Source organism: Candoia aspera, chromosome 10 (genome assembly GCF_035149785.1).
Source record: "Candoia aspera isolate rCanAsp1 chromosome 10, rCanAsp1.hap2, whole genome shotgun sequence".
In the NCBI taxonomy this organism is placed as follows: domain Eukaryota; kingdom Metazoa; phylum Chordata; class Lepidosauria; order Squamata; family Boidae; genus Candoia; species Candoia aspera.
In genome coordinates, this window is record NC_086162.1 from 21268387 (window position 1) to 21293849 (window position 25463).

Below are 25463 nucleotides of genomic sequence, written 5' to 3' on the forward strand. Positions count from 1 at the left end.
CAGATACCACGGAGATATTTTTAAAGTTATGGGTCATAAAAATTAACAAGTGGCTGAACCACCCCTTCCCATCCAAGCCTTGCCCTTTTTGTAAGCAAAATTTTCCACTCTGCAAACTGCTTTGGGGAGTTATACACCTGTTTCCAAAGTATTTTCTGAGAGACTCACTACTGCTGTGGCTGTTACTGCATGCCAGTAGGAATCTATAATTCTATTACCAGAATATAGCATAACGAATTCTGAAAAGGTGATGCATAGATTCTGCAAATAGCCACTGAACCTCTCCACTGACAAGGTGTAACACCAGCATTTCATGCAGAATCTTTCTCTCCTTGGTCAAAGACATTGCAAACCCCACACTCCCTTGCACTGATGATGTTACCTAGACAGGTAATGAAATGTCTGCAAGTAAACAATCAAGCTCAGAGATCACCAAGGACTCCACAGTTCAACCCTGAGCTACAGAGATTCTTTTCTATTGGATGTGCAGGTCTTTTCCCCCTGCCAATTTACAGTACTTACACCCATCCCTGAGTTCGAATGCCATTTGCTCTCCCTGGGGCTGGCCCTTATCCTGTCTCTACTGCCTCTGTTCCCAGGCACTGCCAATCCTCTGATTTTCTTCCAAAGCATTCAGTGACAAAGGCTAACTGATTCTGCACACCTTAAGGCTGCCCTTGGATGGTACTGGAATAATTGGGAAAACACTATTTTAATACTGGTACAGCTAAGAACGACTTTTGCCTGTCTCACTTGGCTGAGGATGAATAATAGGTGGTGACTAATTGTGCCAATGTTAGATGCAGATGGGGACATGGCTTTATATTCTCAAAAGAATAAACTCATCTTTATTCTTGCCAAAACATTAGTGCTTTAATGCAATAATCACTCTTTTCCTCCATTCCTTTTAAACTCACACATCTTTTAACTAGTTAATCCTTAATAGGATGAAAAATAGATTCTAGTGCCTTGGGGGGGGGGGGACTACAGCTCCCAGAATCCCCTGGGATTGACTTTGCTGGCTGGAGCTGAATAGCATTAGAATCTAAAACATCTAAAGTAATGTTTCTCAACCTTAGCAACTTAAGATGGATGGACCTCAACTCCCCGAATTCCCCAGCCGCACCTGTGGACTTCGACTCCCAGAATTCTGGGAGTCGAAGTCCACAGATGCTGGTTGGGGAATTCTGGGAGTTGAAGTCCACTCATCTTAAAGTTGCCAAGGCTGAAAAACACTGATCTAAAGGACATCAGGTTGCAATCTAACATCTCAGAATGGGTGTCCTTGCCGTGTTTCCAGGCAAGTGAATCCCAGCTCAACTTGGCTACTGTACTTTTAACTGCTGTGGACAAGGGGAGAACACGCAGAGAGATTCCACCTCACCTGGAGAACCAGCTATGCTGTGTGAAAACTCCTTCTGTTTGAAGGAGGGGACACATAGGGGACTCCTAGCTCTCTTTTGCCCCTGGATCCTCCATATCCTTTTTCCTTCTAACCTGTAAACATTTCATCCATTCTGTCCCATCCCAAATAGTGCCATTTCAATCCGTTCCAGAGAAAACCAGCACAGGTTCCCAGGCAGCACCTTAGAAATGGATGGATTGGTTGCATCACCCTCTGCTTTCCTTCTGGAGCTGCCAAGCAGGTTTTAGGCCAAGCTGGCTGCCTCAATCAGATTGGACTGAGACGCAGAACTAGGAGTGCACAGTTTGCCAAGCCAAGCCAGAGAACGGGACAGACTGGAGAGGTGAGAAACAAGACAATGAAGGCAGCTCCAGAGCTCATCATCATCCTGCTTGCCTTGCCGGCCACAGGTGGGTTGTTGCCAGGGGAACTCCTTGCTACAGTGAATAATCCTTTATCCCTTCTGCTAGGAAAGGTCATTCTGATTTCCAGCTCCCTGGGTTGGGTGGTAAGATGCAATAGAGGCAGAGCTCCTCAATGTTAGGGAGGAGATACAATTTCAGCAGGCGTTGGCTTGTCCTGTCGTTCTGGTGCAGGGTGGAGAAAAACCCCATTTGCCCAAATTCTCTCTTCTATGCCACTAGTAAAGGAGATACTCTCCTTTGCATCTACAACAGTGTAACTCTGCCTGCTAATTCCAGAATAGGAGGATCTGAATCTGTCTCCAACTCATGCTGTAGTTACTCCACATGGTTCTCATTCTAAAGTAGGCATTATTATCTCCTGTGCCAGATCTTCTTTTCTTAAGGACGGTACGCTATTCCCCTGCTGGGTTAGCCATCCATCCCAATTCTTGGCAACATACATTTGCACCCTTAGATGCCTTCCCTGGTGCCTGGATAGAAAGACATTCCAGGTGCTCCAAGCCACAGTAAAACATGGTTTGGCATGCTGGGTGAGTCCATCCACTGACCCCTCTTGCTACCCCCTGCCCCAAACCTTCCATGCTGTACAGGTAGGGAATTCTCAGCAACACCAGCATTATATAGCTTTGTTAGCGTGTCAGTTTGCATCCCATCTTACAACATATGAGCTTGTCTGAACTAACTTCAGTAATCCCAACTGACCTGTTTGAGGATAAGTGAATCCTCTTTTTTCTCCAACCCTAAATCAAGAGATAGTCCAGGAATAAATGAGTTCACTTTGTTTATTGATGCTTTTACTTTCCTGTGAAATGCAGTCCAGTGTGGAGATTCTCAGATTTAATATTATATTACATGATGCCTAATCTGTGGTAGGCAAATCCAAGTTTAGGAAAAGTTCCTCTCCATTTAAACAAAAAGGAGAGAATTCCACGGGCAGGCAATAGGGACAGTGGATCGGTTCTCTGCCATGGATAAATCAATTTTCCTTGAAAAGGATTCAGTTAGTCTGCAGTAGTAATTTTTGTTTAATTTTGCATTTGGCAGCTTCAGGCCTGACTTGTCACAAATGTCTGGGGACTCGAGAAAATTGCACCAGCCAGGAGCAAATTTGTACTGAGAATGAGACTGTATGCATGGAAGAAACACGAGCTACTTATGGTAGGTAGCCTGAGAACAGGGTTGCCAAGGGACTAGCCAAATCCCTTAGAAGTGACTTGATCTGCAGAAATCAGTGGTGAAGTTTTTAGTGAAGAGCTTCTAGTATTATCAGTTGCTAACACTCATATGTCACCTGCTCTTAAAGGCACAGCTATTGAGTCAGCTGAAACGTTGGTAGTCCAACCTGGGAATACTTATTATTATACATTACATATAATTTGCAAGTGCAAATGACAAATTATGATTGTTTGAACAATCCGTGTTTCATTTGTTTAATAGCAAGCACAGTTTATCTTATTTACTACAGGTATGCTAGGATTGCCATTCCTGAATTCCTGGCCAAATATTAACGAATAATTCTGGGAGGGGCAGTCCAGGTTCCTTTGGAAGGCGTTAGTCTGGGAAAGCCAAGTCTGTTCTGGTTAAGGATAGCAGTCCTGGATCTCCTGCAGGGTAATCTTGGACAGATTAAGAATAAACAATCCCCTGTTACCAGACCCTTTCAACCAAACATGTTGAAGTTTGAACTTTGGCTCCTAGAAATGTTCTACCATGGGCCGTGTCAGGGATGGGGAACATGGGGCCTCCAGGTGCTCCTGAACAGAGATCTCAGAATGCCTCGCTGTTGGCTGTCCTGGCTGGAGCAGTTGGGAGTTGTAAGTCTGCAAGATCTGGAAGGTCACTTTCTGGGAACAGTCCCTTATCCTGAACTGTCCATCCTAGTCTTTGAAGGGGAGACTGGACAGCAATCTCTCGTGGATCATCTAACTGATGTCCCTGCACGCTGCAAGAGATTGGACTTGATGATCCTTGTGGTCCCTTCCAATTTTAGAATGCGATGATCCAATCCATTCAGCCTATTACCTCAACTGTAAGAACAGAACTAAGCCAGCTCCTCTAGCCCATCATGTGATTGTGCCCAACAGAAGACCCAGCTTACCCCCAGTATCTCCAAAGTTAAAAGCAACAGGTTGCTAGTGGTGAGAAGACATCCATGCCAGTCTTCCTCGATTGCTGAGGATGGCTATTTCTGAGAAATCAGGGAGCTGAATTCTACCCATCTATATGAGGGACAACCCAATTGAAGGAAAGATTTTCTACAGGGGTCCTGCCCATTGCAGCATCCAAATGATAATACATCAGCCTATCCTACTCCAGTACCTCTGGATAGCTTAGATTGCAATTCCCATCATCCCTAGACAGTACAGCCCATGAAGATTTTAGCACTGTACATCTGAGGGGCCACCAGGTTGGGGAAAGCACAAGAGATGGAGATACCATCTCACCTTGCCTGAGTTCAGCCTTTGATCCCTTGCAGCATGGAAACCTACCATCTTAAGCAAACACACACAGAAAACATGGGAGCAACAAATAAAATATTAAATGCAAGGGTGGGAAGCCCTTAAATGTGCACCTAATGGTTACCTTTGCCCAGAGGCAAAACAACCTAGGTACCGATGGAATGTTTTAAAAATGCAAAGATTTGAGATAAGAGTATCCCTGGCTGAACTCCAAGGGACTCTGCCTGAATAACTTGTGACCTATGAAGCCAAACACAGCCCAAGAAGAATTCAGTAACTGCCTCCCTATCCATGATCTAATACCTAAAAGTTCCTCTCCATTGGAGGTTCCAGCCTGCAATGACTAACATAAGACGTGGAATTCTAGAGCAATGTTTCTCAACCTTAGCAACTTTAAGCTGTGTGGACTTCAACTCCCAGAATTCCCCAGCCAGCATTGCCAGCAATTCTGGGAGTTGAAGTCCACACAGCTTAAAGTTGCCAAGGTTGAGAAACTCTGGTCTAGAGTGACATATAGTCTATGTTGCCAACAACAGTTGAAGGATGTTACCTAAGGCCAAGATTTTCTCTTTGCACAGCATGGCCCTAGACACTCCAGAATGGTTGAGGGTGATGAGAGTTGCCATCTGTTCTGCCTGAAATGGCTGCTCTGCCCTTCAGCATCTCTGCAAAGGACGCCTTCACTTTGACTTCTTGAGTAACAGCTCCTATGTTTTGCATTGGGAGTCGGAGTGGAAATTCCGGTTCAATTTGGATTGCGCTTTTGGTATTCTCAGCTTTGCCTGTGATCCTGCATACTATTCATCATTAAATTGGATTTCCATAGAAGTCCTGTGTGAGTCTGATTGTTGTTTTGGATAGGCAGTCATTACACCATGGGCAAGAGTGGAGCTCAATGAAGGCACGCTGGTCTTGCGTGCCAAAGGTCCCAAGTTCAATCCTCAGCCTCTCCAGTTAAGGCCAGGAGGGAAAGGAAGGAGAGCTTGACCAAAACCCTTGAAAGGTGCCGTCAAATTTCTTTCCTTCTTTAGGCCCCATGAGTGAGACGTTGAAAAGGGGATGTGCAACCACCCAGCACTGCCAGTTATACTTCGCTGTCCGTAGGGGATTTGTTTCACGAAGCATCTACTGCTGCTCTGAGGACCTTTGCAATGCTGTTCCCTACAATGGTAAGGGCCTCTGGAATGGGAACCATGCAAAAGTGAAGACAAGCAGAGCTTGGAGTACTCCAGATGCACAGAAAGCCAGCCAGAGAGATCCCTCTGCCTGCCCATCAGAGCAACATAGTACTGCATAGCTTCAAGTGCAGAGGGACCTGAGGTCTGAGGCATCCCTCATGCAAAGAATACAAACATCTGGAGCACCATTGCCAAGTACACTGGAGGGTCTCACTCACTATAAGGGCATCTCACCCAAACAGCCTTTTCTCCTCCTGTCCAACAATAACTGGAGAACCATGGGTCCCCCACCATTGTATTAGAGGATACTCATCCTTCACCCACAAAAGATACTACCCTGAGTAAAGTGTTGCTAGCAAATTTGTGATGCTAAGATGTAGAATAATATAGAAGATAAGGAGTTCACAGTACCACAAGGGATCCACCAGAGAGCAGAACAGGCATCCTTATATCTGTGTCCCAAATATACGGGCTAGCATTCTCTTCCCTCCTGGATCTTCTTCAACCCAATTCCCACACCTGCAATTGCCTGGCATTAACCACTGATCTTCACACATCCATTTCCTCTTTCAAGAGGACTGGTGCCTAGATCCAGGTCCTCCTCATAGAATCAAGGGGTGGGAAGAGACCTGGAGGTCATCTAACCCCTTTTCCAGTACAGAAGTACTCATACCATCCTGGACAAATGGCTGTCCAATTTTTCTTGAAAACTTCCAGGGATGGAGCACCCACAACTTCAGGAGGCAGGCTGTTCTGCAGCTTACTAGCTTTCTCAGTCAGGAAATTCCTCCTCAATTCAATTCAATTCAATTCGGATCTCCCTCTGTAAAACATCCAGCCCATTGTTTCTTGTCTTACCCTTGGAACTATGCAGAATAAATCCACACCCTTTGCCTGTGACATCCCTTCACATATTACAAGACTGCTATCATGTCTCCGCGGAGCCTCCTCTTTTTTAGACTTAACATACCAAGTTTCTTTAGCTGCTCTTTGTAGGATTTAGCCTCCAAGCCCCTTACCACCCTGTTGCTCCTGCTCCGATTGCATTTCACTTTCAGAATTCAGGACAGCCACATAATCCAGGGTGGGAAGGAGAACAGAAACAGCTTCCATCTATTCTTTCTTACCCCCTTGCAGTCACTTATACTGCCAAGCGCAACGGATTGGAGTGTTACACTTGTATCGGCAGCTTGGGTGAATGTAGAGGGACTGCCATTCCCACAGCCCAGTGCAGAGGCAGAGAAAATCGTTGCGTGGAAATCTTTCGTCAGTGGTTGCCAGGTAAACCATCGGAGAAGTTTGCAGATAGTCTCTTTTTTCAAGAGCATTCTTTGATCAAGCATCTATGCATTGACCCAAAAGCTGGTTGCTCTCCGTTAACAGGTAACACTACTGTAGTTGAAACTTACGGAACTTGAAATCCAATACGTAAGGAGGGTACCATGTTCTACCAGAGTGAGATATGATTGGTGGTGATCAAAAATTAGGTCTTTTCAATGGCTGCACTGATATCTAAGATTAATGGTCCCTTGTGTTCAAATAGGCTACTCTACGTGGGCATCGAATTGCTATTCAAATCATGAAGCAGCAGCATATATGCAAATCTCATTATGCATAATTTATACCAATCAGAAAGATCCGCTGTGGTATAGAAGATGCACAGATGCTGGGTTGCGCTGTTCAGGAATGTTGATTTAAATGTAGTACAAAACTGTCATTCTGATAAGCCTAACAACAACAAGAGACTATAACTACTACATTATGTTAAACCTTAAACCCAGGTTAGCGAATTACACTGGCTGAGTTCACATCACATGCTATGCCTCAACAGACCACATGATGGCTTACGTGGTGGTCTGGTCCACACAGCATGCTAAGACAATGACTGGATTCCTGTAACGCAGAGAACCACAAACTTCCCAACCCTATTTTAACCTATTCAAGCTTAATCAGCAGATCTACCTAAATTATATTTAAATTTGGCTCAGTGGGATCTCTCTGCAAATTGCCTGGGAAAATGCAGACCGACGTGGAAAGGAATCTGCAAATTCTGTGCATTGCACAGAAACATAGGTTTCATTCTAGTGTCAGAGGGGAACCAACACTGTAAAAGAAATCCATCAAAATAGATAAACTGGCTGGTCTACCATAAGTGGTCATTTCACTGAAGAACTCATACACACTACATAAAACTCCAGAGCTTTCCTGGGGCATATGACCTGCTACCCCTCGTAACAGAGAGATTAATTCAGGGCTTTGTTCAGAAGAAAAGAAAAAGCATTTCTCTCTCTGATCTTGTCAAGAGCTTTGAATATCCTGCATTTTCACAGGAACTGGTCTGGTGGAGCCTATCATCAAGGGCTGCGGAGATTATCCCAAAGAAGAACGACTGTTAGCGTACAGCATAGGCAGCAAAATCAGCTATGTGGCGATCCGAATCTGTGAAGGCTCTAAGTGCAACAACAATTCTTTCCCAGGTGACCCTAGGCTTAAATATAGTTTCAATTGTCTCTGTTTTGAAGCTGACACAAATTTGGAGGGGATAGGACCCTCAATCCAAGGTTAATTCAAGTTGGCATGCAAAAAGACAAAAAAAAAACCCCAGCAATTACAATTCCTTTTTCCAACTTTAAAATGCATGGATGCTTTGAGAATGAAGCTACTATATTTTTGGAGCAATCTGCAGGTCCAGCTTCCCTGCAGTTTCTACATAATTCAAGTATGTAAATTGCATTGATGCATTGCAGGGGAAGGAAGGAAGGAAATTGAGAGATGGTATAGGAGACCAGGAGAGAGAAAGAAAGAGAAAGAATGGGGGGGAGGGGGGGAGGGGGGAGGGAGGGAGGGAAACTGAGAGATGGTATAGGAGACAGGGGAGAGAAAGAATGAGAAGGATGGATGGATGGAAGGGGTTCTCCCAGGATAATGTTCTCCATTTCAGAATTTTTGACCAGGGAGCCCAACGGGTTGGAATGTTACAGCTGCCTGGAGGAAGGGAACGGTGAATGCAACACAGAGAACCTGCAACCGGCAGACTGCATGGGAACCATGGACCACTGCATGACTGTTTTAGGCAAGCCAAAACACAATGCAAGATTAGGGGAAATGCTGGGTGGCAGCTCAGTAGCTGCAGTTATTAGCCAGATCCCTGGCCTTCATTCATTCTTTCAAAACATTCGCTAAACCTTACAAAATATCTCTATAAATCAGGCATGTCTAAAGGGCCAGGTGTTAAGAAAAAAAAAAATCAAGATGTGGTTGTGACTGTGCAATCAAAACTTCACCTCTTTTTTACAGGTGTCTCAACACTTGTAAAAAAGACATGGGGCTTTGATCATGGGATCATGGCTGCCATCTTGAATCTTTTTCCACTTTCTTTTCCTGGAAGGATTTCCTTGCCTTTAATAACCCTGAAAGGCAGGCATATATTCAGCAGGGAAAGTCCATCCTACTTGTCTTTTCATTCTGGATGCAAATGCAATGATTACTAGTTACAAAACTCTTCATGAGTAGGGCAGTTTGGCTCTGAAAATCTGTTGCAAGGGTGCCAAGATAGGGGAGAAAACCATGTTAAAGAACCTGTGGCCCTCTATTTGTCGCTGGACATTACCACCCATCAGACCTACCTATGATGGCCAGCATTCAGAAGTTCATCAAATATTTGGAAGGCCCCAGATTCATCCCTCCTAGGAGGAACTATGGTTGTCAAATTCATCCTTTCAAGAGGATGTTGGATTAGAATGGCCCTTCATCTAATCCACTCCGACTTTTCCTGGTTCTTATAACAGGTACTTTAGCCCTTCTGGGGAAACTTAGCATTCATACGCATTCCCGTCCTGAAACAAGACTGTTCTTCGTTCTTTTGTTCTGATACAGATTATACCCACAACACCAGAATCCGAGCTGGATGTGCCAACCAGGAACTCTGCCAAGATACCACCTTCTATGGAGCTCTGATGCCCAAACTGCCAATCAGTTACATGATATGCTGCCAGAGTCCTTTCTGCAACGGAGACCCTGACCAGGGAGAAAGAAGTAGCACGAGAGTCTTTCTTAGCCTGCTGATGGTGCCATTGTTCATTGCTTTGAACTAGCTAACCGTCACCTCCCTCTAAACATCTCCTTGCTTATACCATGATTTGAACCACAACCAGAGGGGGCTGAAGCATGTAGATAAGGCAACACTGCTGAAGAGTTCAGCCTCTGGCTGAAGAGCCTGGCCACACAGTCCTGGATGAGGGTTTTCACACCTACATGAGATCTTTCTCCTTACGTTGATAAATTATCCAGAGGAGCAATTCCTACAGATGTGATAAAAGTAGATAATCTTTCAGGGGGAGATGGGCAGTGGCAAAATTTGATAAATAAATAAAATGATGGGCAAACCGTACCCAAAATGCTACTGCGATTATGATGACAATGATGATGATAAACTGGACGAAAACTAGGATCCCTCTTTAGGATTGACTTCCCTGCCTTTTAATGTAGAAATGTTTCAATAGAGGGAGGGGGGATGGAAGAGGAAGCGGGTTAGGCAGGTTAAAATAGGTAACATAAAAAGTGGCCATAATGTCATGACCTAGCCAAATCATGAAAACTTACCGGAGTTTAGTCCCTGTTTAAATTAAAACAAAAAACAAAAAAACAGGAAGATGACTACGATGTGAAAAGGTTGCTGAGTGCAGGCTTAGGGAGGATCAGATGAGAATATTTCATTGATCTGTTACACCTTTTAGGGTTCCCATAAGGACCAGAAAACGTAGTAAAATTCAACTACATTTCTACAGTCTCATGATTGGCAGGCTGCCCCCCACTTTCCTTGGAGTTTTAAAACATCCATTAGGGGATTACAACAGACACCTCAGCTGGAATCTGATCTAAGATGAGTCACAGCAGAATTGCACATGACAATCCGGCCTCTTTTTTTGGAGAGCAAAAAGGAGGAGGAAATAATCTTGGGTGGGAACAGAGATCCAAGCTGAAATATCCCCTGGTGAGGTTAGGCCGCTGACTGTTTCACTGATTTGTCGTGATGATTAAAGTGGAAATTGATAGACCACACTGTATGCTCTCAATTCCTTGGGGTTAAATTAAAATAAGATCAATGGATGAATAAAAAGCAAGAATAAAGAAGAGGAAAGCTGGAAGAGAGAAAGAAAAGAGTCAATACTATAAGGGCAAAGGAGCAGACATTAAATGTTTTTAAAATAGACATTGCGCGGAAAGTTGAAGCTGAAGAGAGCATGGTTTTCCAAGTGTGGTTTCTAAAGAAACCTATCAGAAAGTCCTCAATAAGAACAGTAATGGCAGACCAACTTCTTTGAAGGGCATCTATTTTTTTTCCTCTTCCCCTAAAGAGCACAGCTGGGGATAGCACTGGGCACATTTTGAGGTCCCATCTCAATCCATGGAGGTGGGGAGGAGATGCAGAACACAGCTGCTCCTGAGATCACCCACATATATGGGGAGGGGAGAGATTCCCATGTGGACCACTTTAGAACATGGCTTTCTCCCGCCTTCTCAAAGACTTTGAGACACTTTCTTGATTTAATATGAAGAATAAAATAAAGTTGGGAGAGATTTCTAGCATTAACAGACTCCTTTGAGATTACCTTAAAAGGATCACCATGTCCCATCTGAGATGTTTCCACACACACACACTGCAACAGCTCAGGTATCAATCCAGGAGCTCTTACCTTGGACACAGGTTGAGGATCAGGGCTTTCCTCTTGAATTTCTTTTCTTTACCATTCTGTAGGACCTTTCCTTCATTCCTTCTTTGAAATCCCAGATTGGGCTTCCATAGTTGGTTTGGAGGCAAGAGAACTTTGCTTGTGAACTTGCCCGCTGAACATTCAGCAGGATTTCCACAGATGTTACTCATCTTCTGCAGATAAACGGCCGCTCCCTGAATTGGCTGCACCTCCTTCATTATAGTAATTACCCTGCAATGCAGGAGGACACTGCCTCTTTATGAACCAGGACATCTGGCTGCAGCTGTTCTCCAAGCAAAGATTTCCCACATTCAACAGTTGCAGCAGGAGGCAAAGGAAGGGGTGTTCTGCCCCTTGTAAGACAAACATTCTATAAGCCTTCATAGACTAATGCTATTATTTCATAGGCTGGGTATTACGGGTTGTGTGCTATACACAATTGGTGCATATTCATATATAAATGTGTATACAGACAAACATACAGTATGTATCAGTTATCAAGGGCAAAAAGTATAAAGAGCAGCAGAGGCATCTATGGGGGGCGTTCAGAAAAGTCAAGATGGTGGCTGTGACCATGTGATCAAAGTCCCACCCCCTTTTTTACATGCATCACAGGCAGCCTGAGTGCAAGGCTGCCTGCACATCCTCTTCTTGTGGAATATGCCTCACAACAGGAAGCCAATGCTTTGTGTAACTTGGAGCAATCGTGCTTTTTATAGGTTGCAAAAGAGCTTTCGGTCCCCTTAAATGATGGGGGGTAGAGGAAAATCTATAGCAGGTGTTTGAGAAACTTTATTTACTGTTGCAGTAAATGGGTTGTTACCTACTGCAGGCAGCACCCCTTGTTCAGCAGCACTTGGTTTTCCCGAAATGCATCTTTGGGATCTCTCATTTTTCTGTTCCTGTTGGAACTTGTAAACCTGAAATTGTTCCAGTTTTGCAGAGAAAGTGGGAGACACTGAACGACACCCAGCTGTAATCACGTAGGTGTGCTTTTATGCTCCTATGTGGCTACCTGGTCTGAAGCTCATGATGAAATCCATTTCAAGTCATTATTTTCAAACTGCCTTGTTGAAGTTGGGCAGCAGATCCCCAAGCAGCAGCTTGTTCTCCCAGTTTTTGTGTCATGCTACGTGATACATTTGCAGGCCCTGTGTCTCTGATTTCAAGACTGGCATGCCCATTCATATGCAGAGAGAGAAAAAGGAATTTACTCCCTGCCTGAATGCAGAAATGCAAATCTCACCCCCGCAAGGAGACAGCGTACACCTTGCAGAAGTGATCGTCCTGCATGTGCTTGGAGCTCATACCTTCACGTGCCCATAAAGAAGTATCAGCAAATCTGAGGCTTGCTAGTGGCAGTGAGGAAGGAAACTGGCAGCGGGGACAGGCCGCCATAAAAGCCGAGGGGGACTACGTGTTCCAAGCTTACACGAACACAGAGATGTTCTTTCCCACTGCTGAGTTTACCCACTTGGGTAACGCTTGGGATAGTGTTGGAACTGAAGCAAAACAGCTTCTTCAGTGTTGCATTGTGGGACAACTTAATTTACATGTTCATTCACATGCAAATGAGGCATGCTGGATTTGCCAGAACTTCCAGCAGGAATAAGGGGGGAAGCCTGCACGTAATGCCAGTACAGTGAAGAACAACTTAAGCCTGCCTGAGTCAAAAAAAAAAAAAAATTACCCAGGGCAGGTTTATGCCATAGTTAGGAGCAAGTGACAAAAATCCCACCAATTCTAGGGAAGGGAAGGTCTGGATAGGTTTTCCTTCCTGTTAAGTGTAAACGTAGGAATTCAGTGCCACTTCTAGGAGGCCAAGTTTGGCAGGTTTAGAGAACAGCCCCAAAGCCTACGAACCTGTTGGATGGTAGGCAAAAAGTGTTCATTTCACAAGATTCTTTGCTGAAACGGCCTTCGCTTCTCTGGAGGAGAAAAGACAGAATGACCTCCAGCCTTTCATTTAAATGGGATTAGTCTGAAGCTGGTTCCGTCTTCTCAACTCTGTCTGTTTCTATCCTTTGGGAGCATGATGTCAGGGTTTCAGTAATGAAGGAACCACCATTAAAGTGAGTGGGCTGTGCAAAGCCAGTCTTTTGACTGGCTACCGCCAGTGTTTGGTATCAGAGGGGTGGCCAGGTGTCTGTCTGTCTGTCTGTCTATTCTAGGTAATCTCTTTCAGCTCCTTTACTTGCTACATACTATGCAACATACCATAAATTAAACATAGTATTGTAGTAAATATGAGAACCAGTTTGGTGTAGTGGTTAAGGCACCAGGCTAGAAACCAGAAGACTCTGATTTCTAGTCCCGCCTTAGGCACGAAGCCAGCTGGGTGACCTTGGGCCAGCCACTCTCTCTCAGCCCTAGGAAGAAGGCAATGGCAAGCCACTTCTGAAAAACCTTGCCAAGAAAACTGCAGGGACTTGTCCAGGCAGTTGCCCCAAGAATTGGCAAGAGAGAAAAAAAGTAAATACAGTAAACTATGAGTGTTATAGATATATAAGATTGTTTTCCTAAGTTAATTAGGAATTAACTTATTAACTAATTAACTAGTTCTTCACTCTATTTCCCCAGGTCTTCAGCTCCCTTAGCCAAACCCTGTTCACATTTTCATAGACTTGCGAAGGGGTTTTTCTCCCTCCCCAGCAGCCACAGCCCTCTCGGTCAGGAGCTGGCTCTGCAGACTCTCCTCAGCCTCTTTTCCTCCCCGTCTCTCAGCTCTGCCTCTCAGCAGTCTTGCTGCTCCAAGAATTGAAGTTTTCTTTCACCGTCTGAAGACGCTGCTGAGTTGCTCGCCCTTGAGCCGTAGTTTCTCTTTCCCACTTCCCTGCTGTCTTCCGGGCTCGACCCCCACACCATGCTTGCTTTCGGTTCCCTTTTATGGGGCAGCCTCTCCAATTAAGGAGAGGTGGGGCTGTTTCCTTCCCAGGCCGCACCAAAACTCTGCATCCCAGGAGGAAAAAGAAATGCCTGCTCACTCCGCGTGGGGAGTTCACTGTTCCACACAGCCCACTGATCAATCACTTTGCAGACCCATCTCAGACACCCTTTCCCAGTTGTAAAATACCAGGAGGGTCTCGAGCTTAGTGCAATAAAAGACCATTTATCTGCTTGTTTATCATCTGATGACAAAACGCTGATCTCTGCCAACACACACGAGTGATATTTAAAAATCCAAGAATCAAAATTAAGCCACTTAGTCCCTACATACATACTCTTTTGATCGACCTTGAATCTTCAACCAAGTCCGCCCTGGGTAACCCCAAAACCCAAACATCTGCCACCTGCTATCCAAAGTTGTCAGACTGAAAGATAAAAGTGGGATGTGATGGAGGACGCATCTCCAACCGTGTGTGTTAGCGGCGTCCATTTCTCATAGGGGAATGCAGCTTTGATTTGCCCACCCACATTCACAAAAGTCACCTGACAGAATCCGAGGGTTGATTACAGTTATCCAAACTAGACTGAATGTTTAACCTTATTTAAAAAAAAAAAAAGGCTGAGGAAGCAACTCTAATCATTGCCCAACATCATTAGACAGTTTTGGCTGCTCCCTTTGAAAGGAAAGGAGTCTTCCAAGAAGATTCAGTCTTAGGGTGTGAGAGAATTTCCTTTATCTACTAAGCACAATCGTTTTAATGCTCTATAGTTTCACTTACAGTGTTGCTGCCTGATCAATATCTGGTTAGTATTTGGATGGAAACCCCCAGGGTTTTAGTCTCAGCTGGAACGTTGAGAAAACATCTTGGAGAGAGACAACATCAACCCACTTCTGTACTGTTGCCAAGAATATTAGACAGAGATATCTACGTCCCGCCTGAAGTTGCGGTCAACTCAAGTGAGACTTCACCTTCTCAATGTGCAAACTGGGAGAAAGAAAGGCAACAGTTTTAGATCACACAGGGCAATGAAGGTCATGCATTTGAATGGCAGATGCAAAAACACACCAAAATGTCCCAAATTTATTTCTGTGCCACCGATGAAACTACCTGGGATATACATGAACCAACGATAGCTATTGACAGACCTTCAGCACCAACCATAAACCAAGAATTGTTATCATTTCTGGGCTGGAAGGACTGTGGGCTTTGTTACAAAGATTCCTTTTACAACATTCTGCATGGGAATCTTCTCCCTTCAGTCGAAGGTATATATCTGTGTCTTTCCTGCACATGGATTCCGTGGCACAGCCCTTCTGGGTGGTCACAGCTGTGCTTTTATTTTCTGGAAAACAGTTACAGCAGTTAAGTGCATGGAGCGGTGGTTAAATTTACCTTTTTTAAAATGCAATTTTCTGATTGAACTACCAAGAGGACCTAGACCATTAAATGGCACTATTAAAACGCTGTGCCCAAAGATCCATCCCCAACAGGAGGAATTTTACCTTGCATCAAAAGAAGAACTGCCTGTTTTCAAACAAACCCACTGCATGGGCTTCTGTGGGAGATGCCCTCCAGATGTGAGGAGAGAAGCATAAAACTGCAAGTCACGTAGTGATGTGAGAGGCAGACTGTCCTGAAGGGGAGCCATTTTGCTGCACCACAGGAATGATTTTGTAAGCCCTGTGCCTGGATAGGGATGGATGGATAGGAGTGTGGGTGGATGGAAGATAGATGGACAGGACAGGACAGGACAGGACAGGACAGGACAGGACAGGACAGGACAGGACAGGACAGGACAGGACAGGACAGGACAGGACAGGACAGGACAGGACAGGACAGGACAGGACAGGACAGGACAGGACAGGAAGATGATAGGTAGAAAATAGAAGGTAGGCAGGTAGATGGTAGATGATAGATCTGCTACATCCAGACACCAGGAACTCTGTGGGGCCCCTGGAATTTCTCATCACTTGCAAAAATACAGCGATAGTAACAGTGAAAGTCTCTTGTATCACAAACTACCCTGGTTTGGCTCTGCTTGAAAGGAGTTCTCTGGAAAATACTGGCATGTTAAAATGCTTGTGTTTATTCACAAATATGCAAAATGATTGTGGCAAAAGGCTTCAACACAGCGGCAGATAATTTCACTTTTGCTTCTGATCAGATCTCAAAATCCAACCAGTCTGGTGCTTCTGGATCGCACCGTTCACATTTCAATCTGCCTCTTTTGTTGATACAGTACGTGTGAAAACCAAAGCTTTGAACTTTCCAAAAAATCTCCAGCCATTCCTAGTCATCCCCCTGAATTACATAATGCTAAGCTATCAAGTGGTTGGTTTAATTCTGGCATACAAGTAGTCCTTGCTTAATGACCACTATTGGGACTGGCATTTCAGTTGCTAAGCAAAGCAGTCATTAAGCAAATCCAACCAGATTTTACGACCTTTTTTGTGGGGATCGTTAAGCAAATCACTGCGGTTATTAAGCAACCCACGTGGTTGTTAAGCAAATCACGTGGTTCCTCATTGATTTTGCTTGCTGGAAGTCAGCCGGAAAGGTCAAAAATGGTGATCACGTGACCGCTGGATGCTGTGACAGTCATAAATGCAAACTGGTTGCCAAGCACCCAAATCGTGATCATGTAACTGTGGAGACACTGCAACGGTTGTAAGACTGAGGACCAGCCATAAGTCGGTTTTCCCAGCACCGTCGTAAGTCCGAACCATCACTAAAGAAATGATTATTAAGCGAGGACTACCTGTACTACAGTTTGTGATCCAGTCATAATGGCTTAAAGTTACATACAAACCAAACCTCTATGGCTTGTTCAGTAAATCATAGTTTAAAAAACCCAGCTAAGTGTTATGTGTAAACCAGCTCTTGAGAGCAATTGGCTAACCTCAAAACATAATGTGTTTATCTCACAGCTTTTGAAGAGCCTCCCTGTGTGTCTCATCTAGCAGCAAAATACAGCCAAGAAACTGTTTCCGTGCAATTTGTTGGGGTATAGAGTTTTTTCTTTCTCTCTCTTTTGCTCTTTTATACCTGCTCAATTTCTAGGCCTTCTCTTTACCTGCTTTTATGATATGCACACAACGGTTCATGGCTCCAGTGCATTCCAAAAGCTGCAATCTGTTGAGGGCGCACTCCCCACGCCCTGAATCTCGACAGGTATAGCACCGCAGCCCATTGGGCTGTCCAGCAGGTATCTCTGCAGGTAGGGAAAAAAAGAAGCTGTAGCAGAGATCATGGTTTCTACCAACTACAAGTGCAAACCAGGAGGCCTGAAGGAAATCAGGTGAAATGGAAGCGGTTAGAAAGTTGTAGCAGTTAAATAGTGGTAGAGGTTTTACTTATTGTACGCTTACGACTAAGCCTAGTAGAAAGTTGGTCTTCCTTGTCATCATTCATTCATTCATTCCCACCTTTTTCCAAATAACTGTGGGTGGTTCATATAATACAAGGTATGAAAACACAAGAACAACCGCATAAAAGCGTCACAAAAGGGCTTTCGGACTTGCAAGAGTCTGTTACTATAACCTTACCGTAAAAGTAGTAAAGGTAGTCCTCAACTTATGACCACAATAGGAAATGGAAAATTCATCATTAAGCAGTGCGATTGTTACACAAAGCATCACGTGACCGCACCCGATTTTATGACATTTTTTGCAGTGGTTGTTAAGCGAACCACAAGTCATTATGTGAATCACATGGTTGTCAAGCAAATCACACAGTTCTCCATTGATTTTGCTAGTCAGAAGCTGACTGGGAAGGTTGCAAATGGTGATCACGTGACCCCAGGACGCTGCAACCACGGTAAATACATGCCAGTTGCCAAGCGCACAAATTTTGATCACATGACCATGGGGATGCTGCAATGGTCATAAGTGCAAGGAGTAGTCATAAGTCATTTTTTTCAGCACCATCCTAACTTCAAATGGTCACTAAACAAATGGTCATAAGTTGAGGACTACCTAGTACTCATGGTTTTGATTTCCATTCTGGACTGTCTCAAAGGGCTGACAAGGAAGGTGTTCACAGTTTCCTTCCAGGGGGAAAAATATATATTTATGTAGTGCTACCAGGTCTGGGCTGCAAAAAAAACCCAGATCACCACCAGTCAGCCTAATTAATTACATTTCTTTATCTGCCTCTATTTTTATTTTTTTCCCATAAAAAAAACTTGATTTAACAATGATACAGGGTATACAGATATATGAATATAGATAGAAATATTCATTTCCCCCTTCTCTCTCAACATCACTCTATGCTTGTTTTATCATTATCATTATGTCTTATTATAATCCTTTTATTGTATTTAAAATCAAACAAAGCTTTATTTTGCAAAAAGACACTATCATACATTAGACATTAAACCGATAATTACTGAAACTGTGCAATTATTACTCAATATGACATTAGTAAAGGTTCCAGGCAGAGTATATTGTTATTAATTCATTACATTTCCATACTTCTTTGCTGCCATCCAGTGGTGGACTGGATAGCGTTGGGGGGTAGCTATTTATATTTGAATGTATTTAAGCATCTATTTCTATATCACTCTACTTCAAAAGATTCGGGGCACTTGACAATATGACAGAATAAGGTGAAAAAAGAAGGCAATGGCTTCATTGGACATACCTGGAAAACTCCTATTATTGCAGTTGGACTGGCCACAGACCTTTTGCTCGAGAAAGGCAACATCTCTCCCAATCTGGTAGAGCACCTGAACATCTTTGAAAGAACGATTTCCACATCCTTTTATGATGGGTTCTAGCTCTTCTCCTGGAGAGGACAATCATCTGGTGATCGTTATGCATCAGTATCATAGTCCATCATAGTCTATTCAAAGCGCTTTAGCTACAAATTTGTATGCAGTACTCTAACCATTCACCTGAAAATAATTCCATGTATTCCTCTATTATATAAGAAAATACATATATAACTTTTCTATAGGGCAATTGCAGAGCGGTTACCTAGCTGTTCCAGACTAAGTTTGCTTCCAAATTGCAATATTTACCTTTTCTGTAGCTAACTAAAAGTGGATTTAAAACACTGGTTCTCTGGAGTATTTCTTTAGCATGGTACTGCCAGAGTCCAGCTGTAGTGTTTACTCAGAAGTAAATTCACAGGTTGGCCAGCCACTTAAATAAAAATCTTAAGTTCTTGTGCTTTTAACTAAAAGCTTCCTGCTAAATTTGTGCTACTTTTTTCAGTGTGGCGAAGAGATAGAGTTGAATTGTTCCCAAACTGCTCATGAATTACACTTATGCAATAAATTGCTGCACCTTAAGGGGAGAGGTTTCTTTTAATTCTATTATTTTCTTTCTTCAGTAAGAAAATAGCTATTTTTCACTAGGATAGAAAATTACAGAATGACACACGGAAACCAAGAATAAACCTGTCCACCAACCAAAATAAAATCTTGAGTTCTTGTACTTTTAATTAAAAGCTTCCTGCTAAATTTGTGCTACTTTTTTCAGTGTGGCGAAGAGATAGAGTTGAATTGTTCCCAAACTGCTCATGAATTACACTTATGCAATAAATTGCTGCACCTTAAGGGGAGAGGTTTCTTTTAATTCTATTATTTTCTTTCTTCAATAAGAAAATAGCTATTTTTCACTATGATAGAAAATTGCAGAATGATGCATGGAAACCAAGAATAAACCTCCTGTCCACCAACAGGAACAGAAAAGTTGTGTATTTTGTCACGCACACCCTGCTGAGTTATCGCACATCGACACCCACTCGTACCTGGTAGGAAGCTCTGGGAAAGCTGCACGCACCGATCAGCACTCCCATAGCATTGCATCGAAGGGGCCGTCAGACCACATTCTGTTGGGTTCCCAATGCAACTTTGACACACCACCCCGTTTTGCAATCCATCTCGGTTGACTGTTTGAAATGACAGGGAGAGGGGAGAATGGAAGAACTCATTCAATTCACGGATCAAGCTCCATAACTGGGAGCAATCAAAACACCACCAAAATTTGTGCAAACTTACCAGAATCTACCAAAAGATTAAAGTGCAATCTTTTTAAGTTCTTCTGATCCCTTCAGGGTGCATGAAAAAGTAAGAGAAGGAGATAGAGACCCCCACAAATTAGTTCAAGCGATATCCCTAGTAGATATTGCAAGTATCAAATCCCACTTAGCATTCTGGACACTTCTGCCAGAATGATTAGCCTGCGATTTGCTATCTTCCAATCTCTTTGGAATGGGATGGGAAGCCCTTTGTGCCGCAGCATCGTTTTTGTGGCTCCCAAGGTCTTTCAGACATACAGTAGGCCCAGGAAGAGCAAGAAAAATGAAGATGGTTATCCCGTTTTTAAGAGCAAATTCAAGAAATTAGTGGTGCAGACTGCAAAGGAGGGACTCTCAAAAAAGGGGATGCTTTTAACAAATCTGGGGAAACCATTAAAAACATATGGGGGGGGGGGAATAAAGGGATCAACTCCTCTCCTCCCCAGAATCCAACTAAAATAGCATGCTAAAAAGGTAAAGGTTTCCCTTGACGTAAAGTCCAGTCGTGTCCGACTCTAGGGGGCGGTGCTCATCTCCGTTTCAAAGCCTTGGAGCCGGCGTTGTCCATAGGACACTTCCGGGTCATGTGGCCAGCATGACTCACGGAACGCCGTTACCTTCCCGCCGAAGCGGTACCAATTAATCTACTCACATTTGCATGTTTTCGAACTGCTTGGTGTGCAGAAGCTGGGACGAGCAACGGGAGCTCACCCCGCCGCGCGGTTTCGAACCGCCGACCTTCCGATCGACAGCTCAGCGGTTTAACCCGCAGCGCAACCACAAAAATATTGACTATCTCCTGCAGTGTTTCTCAACCTTGGCAGCTTTAAGCTGTGTGGACTTCAGCTTCCACAATTCCACAGTTGTGGAAGTTGAAGTCCACACAGCTTAAAGCTGCCAAGGTTGAGAAACACTGATCCAGAGGGTGGAAATGGGATGGGAAATCCCAAGGAGGAAGGGAAATTGTGAAACTGAGGAAGTTATCAAGGAAGCAAGAACCACAGACGTCAGGAAGTCTTATTCTAACACTTATTGCTAATTGGCGGTACAACCAGAATCTTGGAAACTATAATAAGAAATCCCCAGCCTCCTTAATAAGTTACAGTTATTGTAAGAAGAATAATGCTTTATTGATTAGCCACTGGGCCATATCAGAATACAAAATACAGAACAGTAATAAGACCGTATGTTTAAAAAGAAGGGTAAAAGACATAAGTAAAAGAAAATGCAAATCACATTTCTGTGTCACCCCTACAATTTACCCCAAACAGATCCACATATGCAGTTCTCAACTGTACTGTTTTGTTCAGATAAAGGGTGGTATTATGTGTAATTTTAGGATTCTGACCACACATAAAATACATTGATTTAATGTAAGGATCCCAATAGGCTGTTCATCTAAAGTGCAGTCTAAAATATTGATCATTCTCTTTCTTATACAGTTGATCTTACAGTTGATGAGATATGTTATCAGCTGACCCACCCACTACCTCTTGGCTGTTTAGGTCTGCATTCTCTTCTCTTCCTTTCTCAGCCTCCTCAAACCAACTATCTAATCGCTGGCAAAACTGAAATGAAGTATTCCCAAAGAGCACAGGGAGCCAGTTTGGTGCCATGGTTAAGGCACCAGGCTAGAAATTGGGAGACCTTGAGTTCTAGTCCCATGAAACCAGATGGTTGACTTTGGGCCAGTCCCAGCCCTAGGAAAGTGATGGCAAACCAAATGGTGCCAAGAAAACTGCAGAGACATGTCCCTGTAGTTCCTAGCAGTCAAGATTTGACTTGAAGGCACCAAAAATACAAAGAACACAAGGCTGACTTCTACCTTGCATGTGGGTGTCCACAGGGTGAGGTCAAAAAACAAGATAGTGGCCGTGACAGTGTGATCAAATCTCTGGCCATTTTTTATGCATGTTGCACCCTTGCACGTATCCTCGCTCACGCAGCATTTTTGTACAAATAACACTTGCTGCATCCTGGGCCAAATTTGTTTTATTTCACTGCCCCTGAACACAACTGACATTGTCTCATGCTCACCAAATCACCCTCCTACAAACTCACAAATCCACAAGCCACCTAGATTTCCTCAGCAGGCATTACATTCTGGGTTCCTGACATGTATCTGTTGCTTGCCTTTTTACATACCGTGCAAATTCACAGGCTGGCAAAGATTCGAAGAGCAACACCACATTGCTCGAAACAAGGAACCCTTCACTCCCACAGGGTACCGTCGGCAAGCATTTGAGGAGCCACAGCCCTGCTTTGTTGTATCTGCGCTCACTACGAAGACAAGAATAAATTACGAGATTCCTTACCATCAGCTAGAAGTATTATCTGAATTTGTAGAATTATCTTGTACAGTTTGTTGCAATCTATGAAGTGATTTACTGTATTGTGATGGTATGTGGGAATGACCTTGGGAGACAAGAGGCAGAGCCACAGACTAGACAACAGTCAGAGAAGAGGCTGTTGAGTCCGCAAAAGGAATGGGAGGGTGGCGAACATCTCAGGAGGGGCCCTCCCTAGTTTCTTGGACTGTAAAGGCAAGGGGGAGAGATGTACTTTCAGACTTGCAAGATTCTCTTAATGTCACCTTACACTAAAGTTCAAGCTAGTACTTCTGGGTGTGCTTCTTCTACTTTGCAAGGGTGACACTTATTGAATTGCCTTTGAGAGCTGGTAGCTATTAGCTGTTGTTCCTTATTTAATTTTGTAGGAGCTAGAGAAAAATCACTTAGTTGCTTTTAGAGAATTGATGCTGCTTTGAAGAAATTAGCCTAGAAGATCCCAGATGTTGCACTGGAGTGTTAGTCCATTTAGTCCTGGACCCACAAAGGCATTCTCTGGAGGACAAGGGGGCATATGATCTCATGTATGTTGTGACATCACCACACGAATGGCATGGATTATGTAATCTGCCAACATCATGACATGTGGGACATCATGGTGCCTTGTAACAGACACCTGTGCCTAGGATGACCTACTCTCTAAACCAAATATAGTAACCTGTGCCCCCAAAATACCTGCAATCGTGCTGCTAAAAGTTGGGTGGTGGCAAAATGACTGAATTTTAAGAGTTGATTTTGTTTGCTTGTTATCCAAAATGCAGAGGGGAATGGGAACAGCAACACCCTCTCCAAATTTCCTCACACTTTGGCATTTTTCAAGGGGTTGAGGACTGACCTCTGAGAGACAAAAGATTTCTCAATACCACTTATTAAACTACCCCTTTCCAAGTTCTAAACAAGGTTGCAAAATACCTCAAAGATTTGATTGGGCAATTGTGCAAGATTACAGTCATTTAAATCTTTCTTTATTGGTATCCACTTGGTATCTGGCCCCTCAGTGGAATGCCACCCTAAGGTTCTATAGAGAATATTGAGCGAGGGGAATCAATACTTTGAGCTGCAGACCTACAACCCCTTTTATATTCCAAACCATCCTGTCCACAAACTGCTTCTGACTCGTGAAGAACCTGGAGAGAAAACAGGAATCCATTCTTTGTCTTTGACAAGCAGGGAGCAAAATACATAGAAGCGCAGTCAAATAACTGCAAAGGTATTTTGAGCTCTGTAACCTTTAAAGAAGAGCCCGTTTGGTGTAGTGGTTAAGGCATCAGGCTAGAAACCGGGAGACCATGAATTCTAGTCCCACCTTAGGCAGGAAGCCAGCTGGGTGACCTTGGGCCAGTCCCTCTCTCTCAGCCCTGGGAAGGAGGAGGAAATGGCAAACGACTTCTGAAGATCTTGCCAAGAAAGCTGCATAAGTAGTACAGGAAGTCACCAGGAGTCAAAAGCTGACTCAAAGGCACGCACGCGCATACACACACACACACAAAACCTTTATAGAACAAGACTTACATCCATGGTACTTCTTGATCACAAAGAAGCAGGCATCTTGGCTGGGCCCACAAACTTCCACCTGGGCCATAGAGCAGTTTCCTTCATTAACTAAGCACTTACGACATTCCAAGCTATTGGCTGAAGAAAAAGATATGGATGGCAAGAATCAACATTCAGCGTCATCTCCACTGCACAACATAATTTCATAATCTTTCCAAACTGTCATTCTCCAGATATGGTAGGACTGGACTTCTGAGAATTCCTGGCTCAGTTCTGCATTATCTGGCCTTTCCAAATCTGGCTGGGAATTTTGGGAATGACAGTCCCCATATTTCTGTACCACACCAATTTGGGAAGATTGCAATAGCCACCTTAAGATGGTGGTAAAATTTCTAGCACTGAATCGCTAAATTGTGCATCACCGACAAGCTGGGCACACTGTCAAGCAGGCTTTGAGACCTATTCAGATATACTGGTAGAGTTCTTTAGGGCGTAACTCCATTTTTTCATACTTTAGGGAAAAATTATTTATCTTTGGTTGGGTTGGGTTGGGTTGGGTTGGGTTGGGTTGGGTTTGGTGCACACGGTAACTTTCCCTGGGAAGTGAGTTAATCAAACTGGTAAGAACAGATACTATGCTTTACCAAAATGTCAAGAAGCATCACTATTGCTGTGAGACAACCAATTATCTAGCCATTGATTAATTTATTTTCCCTAAGCCAATCCGTGTTTTCCTTTTAACATTCTTTACTGGTTCTCCTGACTGTAACAAGATGCAGTGTCTTAGATTTGCTCTATGCTTCATTCTCTGACTGTAAATTTCATTTTAAAACATTCTAATTATAATAATTCTTTAATCTCCTGGTTTTTCCCCTTGTTCCTACTTGAGTGTACCATACTGTAATATGCTTGATGTTCTGGTTTTGACCACAAGTAAAGTTCAGCTAACCATTGAATTAATCATTTCTCTGGTTTGCACATTACATTGAACCATAAATCAGCGGAGTTCATTTGACTAATAGGAGCTCTTGTTTCCTGTCCTCTTACATTGAGGTTAATACAGAATAAGCTGCTTTGTATGTATTGGGCACCTCACAGGATCTTTAAGAAAGACCGGATGGTTGCAGCAGCCTTACTGGTGGAGGGCAACTCAGGGGGTTCAGCTTGTCCTAGGCTGGCCACAGTTTGGACTGAAATCAACAAGGTGCTCAGCAGCCTCTGGGGCAATCACTGCATGGTGAAGTCGCATAAGATTTTTGGCTACATCCCCAGTATTTGGACTCTGTTAACACGTCAATATTCTAAATTTTTGTGCCAAGGGGACTAGCTAAAAGAAGTATCGTACAACACTGGAATGAGGAAGACCGCATTTGATTTGCATCAGTATCTTCTGGGTATGTGGTTTGTCAATGTATCAATTCCCCACCCCACCCCCCAAAAACCAGGAAAAAGACTTTCCAGTCACAGTTTTGGAGTTCTTCTGTTTCTAACATAATTTCCCAGGCTTCATTTTTCTTTCCCTTTTTAA

The 25463-nt window shown here is 43.6% G+C and overlaps 2 protein-coding genes across 2 annotated transcripts; one reads left to right on the forward strand and one right to left on the reverse strand.

Annotated features, from left to right (window-relative positions):
- The first annotated feature begins 1707 nt into the window (after window positions 1-1707).
- Window positions 1708-9561, forward strand: LOC134503529 (urokinase plasminogen activator surface receptor-like). Its single transcript, XM_063312330.1, has 7 exons — window positions 1708-1815; window positions 2875-2988; window positions 5321-5458; window positions 6605-6748; window positions 7798-7944; window positions 8409-8540; window positions 9344-9561. The coding sequence occupies exons 1-7, from the start codon at window positions 1764-1766 to the stop codon at window positions 9559-9561; spliced, it is 945 nt and encodes a 314-aa protein (XP_063168400.1). The 5' UTR covers window positions 1708-1763.
- A 5574-nt stretch (window positions 9562-15135) lies between these two features.
- Window positions 15136-24094, reverse strand: LOC134503420 (urokinase plasminogen activator surface receptor-like). The gene is made up of 6 exons (XM_063312221.1): window positions 23954-24094; window positions 22239-22373; window positions 19824-19964; window positions 18711-18854; window positions 17143-17280; window positions 15136-15411 (listed from the first exon to the last, which is right to left on the reverse strand). Exons 1-6 carry the CDS (start codon window positions 24021-24023, stop codon window positions 15203-15205), a joined length of 837 nt encoding a protein of 278 aa, XP_063168291.1. The 5' UTR covers window positions 24024-24094; the 3' UTR covers window positions 15136-15202.
- Window positions 24095-25463: the final 1369 nt, after the last annotated feature.

What these genes read in the sequence shown, in the direction of transcription:
- LOC134503529 (XM_063312330.1), top strand. Translation starts at nt 1,764, where the DNA reads ATGAAGGCAGCTCCAGAGCTCATCATCATCCTGCTTGCCTTGCCGGCC. An exon ending in CAATGCTGTTCCCTACAATG is followed by an intron (nt 5,459 to 6,604) that starts GTAAGGGCCTCT and finishes ACCCCCTTGCAG; the next exon opens with TCACTTATACTGCCAAGCGC. An exon ending in CCACTGCATGACTGTTTTAG is followed by an intron (nt 8,541 to 9,343) that starts GCAAGCCAAAAC and finishes GTTCTGATACAG; the next exon opens with ATTATACCCACAACACCAGA.
- LOC134503420 (XM_063312221.1), bottom strand. Translation starts at nt 24,023, where the DNA reads ATGGCCCAGGTGGAAGTTTGTGGGCCCAGCCAAGATGCCTGCTTCTTT. An exon ending in CCAGCCTGTGAATTTGCACG is followed by an intron (nt 19,965 to 22,238) that starts GTATGTAAAAAG and finishes CATTTCAAACAG; the next exon opens with TCAACCGAGATGGATTGCAA. An exon ending in CAATAATAGGAGTTTTCCAG is followed by an intron (nt 17,281 to 18,710) that starts GTATGTCCAATG and finishes CCCTACCTGCAG; the next exon opens with AGATACCTGCTGGACAGCCC.